At 44.9% G+C, this 5,927-nt stretch overlaps 1 protein-coding gene across 1 annotated transcript in view; it reads left to right on the top strand.

Moving 5' to 3' along the window:
* Psma6 (proteasome subunit alpha 6) overlaps positions 1–2,313 on the top strand; it is a 19,101-nt gene extending 16,788 nt beyond the window's left edge. Inside the window, exon 7 of the mRNA XM_005343724.2 lies at positions 2,100–2,313. Within this exon, the coding sequence (XP_005343781.1) occupies positions 2,100–2,157 (58 nt within the window). The 3' untranslated portion in view covers positions 2,158–2,313. The remainder of the gene's footprint in view (positions 1–2,099) is intronic.
* Positions 2,314–5,927: the final 3,614 nt, after the last annotated feature.

Below are 5,927 nucleotides of genomic sequence, written 5' to 3'. Positions count from 1 at the left end.
AGGCTGGTCTCGAACTCACAGAGATCCACCTGCCTCTGCCTCCTGAGTGCTGGGATTAAAGGCAAGCGCCACCACCGCCCGGCGAAACCTTTTTTTTAAACTGCATCTGAATGTTATTTGTATCTGTTATTTTAAAATTGAGCAAGAAACCAAATATCTGTGTAAGCAAACCAGTGTAGCTGGGCGTTACACAGGCAGAACCCCAGACTTTGGGCTACTGAGAGGATTATAGGTTGAAGGTCAGCCTGAGAAGGTAGTGAAGCTGTCTCAAAATAACAGTCTTTAGGAGGCTGAGAGCACAGCTAGGGAGAGCGAGTGTCAGCAGAAAGCCTGGTTCAGTGCCCGTACTGCGAAGAGGAAAAGCCTTGTGTGATTTCTGAATTCTGTGATAGAGAGTGGACCTGAGTCATAACAAAAACATTAGAAATAGCATAAGATTTTACAACTTTATAAGCTACTTCTTTTCCAAGGTGTAAAAAAAAAATGGCCGTTTTGACAGATTTACCTTTTTAGAAGTTTAGTAATGAAGTAGGGGCATGGTCACACATACCTATAATTCCAGATCTTGGGAATTATAGACAGAGACAGGAGTATCCGAAGTTTAAGGTCATCATTGGCTACATAGTAAGATCCGGGCCAGCCTGGGCTACCTTAATTATGAGACCTTGTCTCAAAACAAAGCATCAAATAGAATCCCAGCAGTGACAAGTTATGTCAACAGTGTTGCCAAGCAACTGATTCCTTTAAGACAGATATTTAGAAAATACATCTTCCACATGAAGCACCTTCTGGTGAATAGATTTTAGATACTATCATAACTTTATATCTTGGATTTTTTTTTTTTTTTTTTTTTTTTTTTTTGCAGTGAAGAGACACCATGATCATGGCAACTCTTGTAAGAAAAACTAATTGAATGAGCTTGCTGATAGATAGTTCAGGGCTTCAGTCCATTATCATGAAGGCAGGGAGCATGTTGTGCAGGCAGGTGTGTTACTGGAGAGATAGCTGAACGTCCTACATCTTGCAGGCAATAGGAAGTCAACTAAGGCACTGGGCAGTACCCTGAGCATGGGAAATCTCAACCCCCATAGTGACATACTTCTTCCCTCTGACAGGGCCACACCCACTCCAACAAAACCACACCTCCTAATAGTGCCATTTCCATGAGATTATGGGTTCCGATCACATTCAAACTACCACACTTTTTTTCATGGATGGTTACTGAGTCCAAGCAGCTTTTGGGGACACACACACATGGATATGGGTATGTGCAGCATTCACATGTGTATGCAGAGGCCAAATGTTCGAAGGTATCCTCCACCTTTTACGCTGAAGGAGAATCTCACATGATTGCTGATTCAGCTGTCTAGCTAGCAGCGTCCTGCTGTGCTCTGGGATTCCAGAGGCTGCCACGCCTGCCTGTGCTGGTCAGAGCTCATGCAGGTACAGAGAGCACTTTGGTCCTTGTGCCATCCCTTCAGCCCATCATCCCCAGCAGTTTTAAAGAATTTACTTAAGTTTCTCGTCTCTCAGTTACTATGAATTTGAGTTATAGTAGTATAGCTATATCAAAGTATGGGTTTTGTTGTTATTGTTTTTGGTTTTTATTTTTTGTTTTCAAGACAGGATTTCTCTGTGTAACAGTCCTGGAACTAGCGCTGTAGGCCGGGCTGGCCTTGAACTCATAGAGATCCCTCTGCCTCAGCTTCCCCAGTGCTGGAATTAAAGGCATGCACCACCACTGTCCAGCCTGAGTTATACTATGTTTTTAAGGCATTGACACTCAAAACAAATTGAATGTAGTTCATATAATTTAGCTTCATATTAATTCACTTAAAATGTTTTCAACTCAGCTGTAATTAAATTCTGGATCTGATATCAAAGAACACTTCGCTACCTAGATGAAACTGATGTGTTGTCTGGGAGTTTCTGTAATGTAATCTGAGGAAAGAGTCATGAGCATGTAGACTTAAAAGATTGGTGGTAAATTGGTAGTTGCTGAAATCAGTTGATCTGTACATGGGAGTTTGCTGTACTGACTTGTATTAAAAACCATATTGAAATAGGCAGTTGTGATTTTTTTATCCTTTGCCTTCCAGGATTCTCTCAGAAGCAGAGATCGACGCTCACCTTGTTGCTCTAGCAGAGAGAGACTGAACGTTGTCATAACTTTACCAAATCCATGATGCCACTTGCCTGTGTGTTTGGTGACAGCAAACCAACATCACAGAGGCCCCTGGGTTGAAGATGGAGCCTCTCCCACTCCTCCTGCCACTGAGCTGGTTAGGACTGTATAAATAAAACTGTGCTTTTGGAATGCTCGTGTCCTGTCTTTCTTAACCCTAATGTCAGGTGTTACGCCTTAGTACACACAGATAAGTAAGTAAGTGTTCGCCACCCTTGGGTCATAGCTCTGGTCATTTTGTGTTTTCCACAGAGTGCTCCTTTTGTCGCCCCAGTCCACTGACTTGGCATAATAAATAGCAGACTTGGGAGCCGACTTTGGAATTGTCTGGGTTGTCGTATGAGACAGGCTTTATTTACACTCCGTTTTCCAGTGGGACGTGGCTGGGCTCAGGTTTCCTGGAAGACTTCACACTAAGAGATGCCCTGGCTGAGCTGCGTGATGTTAGTCTTCACTCTTATTGGGATTGGACCCAGCACGCTGTGTGTGCTCTGCTGTCTTTTCAGTACTTGAGTCCATGTTCAGTAAGTGTATATCTTTGTTTTGTGTGGAGATTCAGTTTTTTGTTTTTTTGAAACAAGTTACTGCTTTGCTCCTTCTGGCCTGGAGTTCACTGTATAGACCAGGCAAGCCTCGAACCTGCCTCTCTCTGCCTCCTGAGTGCTGGAGCTAAAAGTGTGTGCTACCACACCCTGCTGTAAGCCGCCTTCAGGAAACCGGACTAGAAAAGGAGGATATGTTTTCTGTTTCCTTAAGATTAAGTTCTCAAAGTGGGAAATACGGAACTGGTTTACAGTTTAGAGATAACACCATTAGTGGGCAAATACATATTCAAAATATTTTTAAGCTTGCTTTTTTGTGTGTTGTTTTTCAAGACAGGGCTTCTTGTAGCTTTTTGGGGCCTGTCCTGAAACTCACACTCTAAACCAAGCTGGCATCGAACTCAAAGATCCACCTGCCTCTGCCTCGGTCTCCCGAGTGCTGGGATTAAAGGCGTGTGCCACCACTGCCCAGCTGCTATTTTTACTTGCGCTTTTGTGTGTGTACCTATGTGACTGTATACATGTCATGTGTGCAGATACCCTCCAGGCTCTCCGATCCCCTGGAACTGGAACCTAGTCCTTTGCAAGAGCTGACCCATCTCTCCAGCCCCTTTTGGTATATGTTTGTTTTGCTTTTGAGGCAGGCTTTCTCTGTGTAGTCCTGGCTGTCCTGAACTCACTCTGTAGACCAGGCTGGCCTCAAACTCAGGCGTGCACCACTACATCCAGCTAAGTTTTTTTTTTTTTTTTATGTACAGGATAAAAATTTTAAATTCTTGCTGGGCGGTGGTTTAGTTTAATCCCAGCACTCGAGAGGCGGAGGCAGGCAGATCTCTTGAGTTTGAGGCCAGCCCAGTCTACAAGAGCTAGTTCCAGGACAGGCTCCAAAGCTACAGAGACACCCTGTCTCAAAAACAAAACAAAATTTTAAATTTAAGTAGTTCTTTGATGACCTAAATCATCAGTCATTTGGAAAATATTCAATACATTCTATGCCCTTGTGTGCACTGGGCAAGACTAGCTGTTGACCGGAGTAGTCAGAGTGTCTACTAGATGAATAAAATACCAGTTCCTGAAGTCAGAGTTCCTGTCCATAGCCACTGCCCTTATAGGAAGGCCATCTGAGCATCTTGCTACTAGAAGCAGGAAACTTCACCAACCACATCCTCTTCAAGGCTGAGTCAGGGGCTGTAGGCTTTCCTGCAGGGAAGCAGAGTTCCTTCGGTTGAGTGGCCACTGCTCTGGAACTACCCATCTGCATCTGCTGGGTTCTGGGTGGCTGCCACATTTGAAAGTGGGCCCTGGAAGGTCTGCTCCCCGAATAGACAGCATCCATAGAGCCTGGACTGACTGACTTCATCACTCTGGAATCAGATGAGAGACTAGCCAAGGAATTTTTTCTAAGAAGATTGTTTGGATATAGAGAACTAAAATCAATCTGATGGAAAAATCTAGCTGTATGAGAACTGCTGGATAGTTGAAAAAGTATTAAGAACAGGTTATGTTAAGGTTAAAAAAAATACCAATGGAAGGATACAAATTCTGAGAACAAGAATAAATTTTTAATGCATAATTTTATCAAAATGAGCAGCCAGAGGACTTCTCTTAGAGACATACACAACTCCACGGCTTTGACACAAAAAAGTTCAAGATAAGTCAGTATAAAGAGAGTTGGGGGGTTATTAAAGCCCAGAGAACAAGGCAGACATATGTGTGTGGGTAGCCTCTCAAGGGAGAGAGTTGCTTTGGAATCATTTTTCGAACATCTCAAGTCACGTGTATCAAGGTTGTCAAGAATCCACACTGTCATTTTCCTTCATTGTTTACAAAAGCTAACTGGGTTGTGAGGAGGCTGTCAAAATTCAAGGTCACCTGTCACGCTGGGCCGAGATGGCCATGAGTGGCTTTAGAATTCTGAGGGACTGTTCAGACTTGAGGTTACAGCTGCCAGGGGTGGCGCACACCTTTGATCCCAGCACTCTGAAGGCAGAGGCAGACAGATCTCCAAGTTCAAGGCCAGCCTGGTCTACAGATCAAGTTTCAGGACAGGCTAGGCTACACAGAGAAACCCTGTCTTGAAAAAAAACAAAAACAAAGCAGAAAACAAAAAAGTTCGACATTCTCAGCCCTGAGGGAAACAGAAATCAAACCTACACAAAGGCTACGTTAGGTCTCAAACCTGGGGTGCTGAGTCACCTGTTAAACACATCAAAGCGGACCAGGCTCTCCCAGCGTCCCTCAGTTCCTACCTATTACAGGAAATGGCTGGCATACCCTGCCCTACCCAAAAGGTCTCCAGCCCAGGAGCTGGGCTGCCTTCCCCATATAGTCCAGCCATTTTGGTTACTGGTCTGTTTTGGTCTACCCTTTACCTTCCTGGCCTCTTGGACTGGCTCCTCTCCTCTCTACGCCCCCCCCACCACACACTCACACACTCACACACACACACTCACACACACACACACACACACACACACACACACACACACACACACACACGGCAGGGTCACGTGCACTCTGGCCTCTCCCAATGTCCCCACCTCTGGCCGTGCTCTCCCTCCACAGTGCACTCTCCCCTTCACCGCTCCTAGGAGCAGTCATATTTCCTCTGTTCACTCAGCCCACACACAGAGCTTAGTAGGAAAACAGTGTCTGACGTGGGAAGGCCCTGGGTTTGATCCCCAGGATTGCACAACAACAACAAAACTACGTCAATATCCCATGCACTCTCCCCGGAATGACTGTCATTCAAGAAAACTATTGGTGGGAATGCAAAGTGTGGAAATCAACATGGAAATCCTCAGAAAGCTAAAAATAGAACTAAATATAGAAGAAAGCTAAAAATAGAACAGGTTGTAGAATCCACTAAGCCATCCCTGCCTGGGCACCTGAAGCAGCATACTGTTGTGAGATGTCTGATCACACTGTGGACCCCGAGTCTTCATTTGCATTAATTAATAAAATCAGACTTGGGTCAGGAGGCCAAGAATATAGGGGCAAGAATACAGTGATACAGGAACATGCTAGAATAGAAACCATGATTCTGTGAGCTGAGCGTGGGAGTCTAAAGATTGTGGCCTGCAGGGGCTCAAATATTTGAATGCTAGGTCCCTAGTTGGTGGTACTCTTTCAGGAAGGAGTAGGAGGTGTGGGCTTCAAAAGCCCCTGTCAGTCTCAGACTCTCCCTCCCTCCCTCCCCC

Source organism: Microtus ochrogaster, chromosome 1 (assembly GCF_000317375.1).
Source record: "Microtus ochrogaster isolate Prairie Vole_2 chromosome 1, MicOch1.0, whole genome shotgun sequence".
Lineage (NCBI taxonomy): Eukaryota > Metazoa > Chordata > Mammalia > Rodentia > Cricetidae > Microtus > Microtus ochrogaster.
The sequence above is the reverse complement of the archived record's forward strand: the minus strand, read 5'-3'. Positions and strand labels throughout refer to the sequence as shown.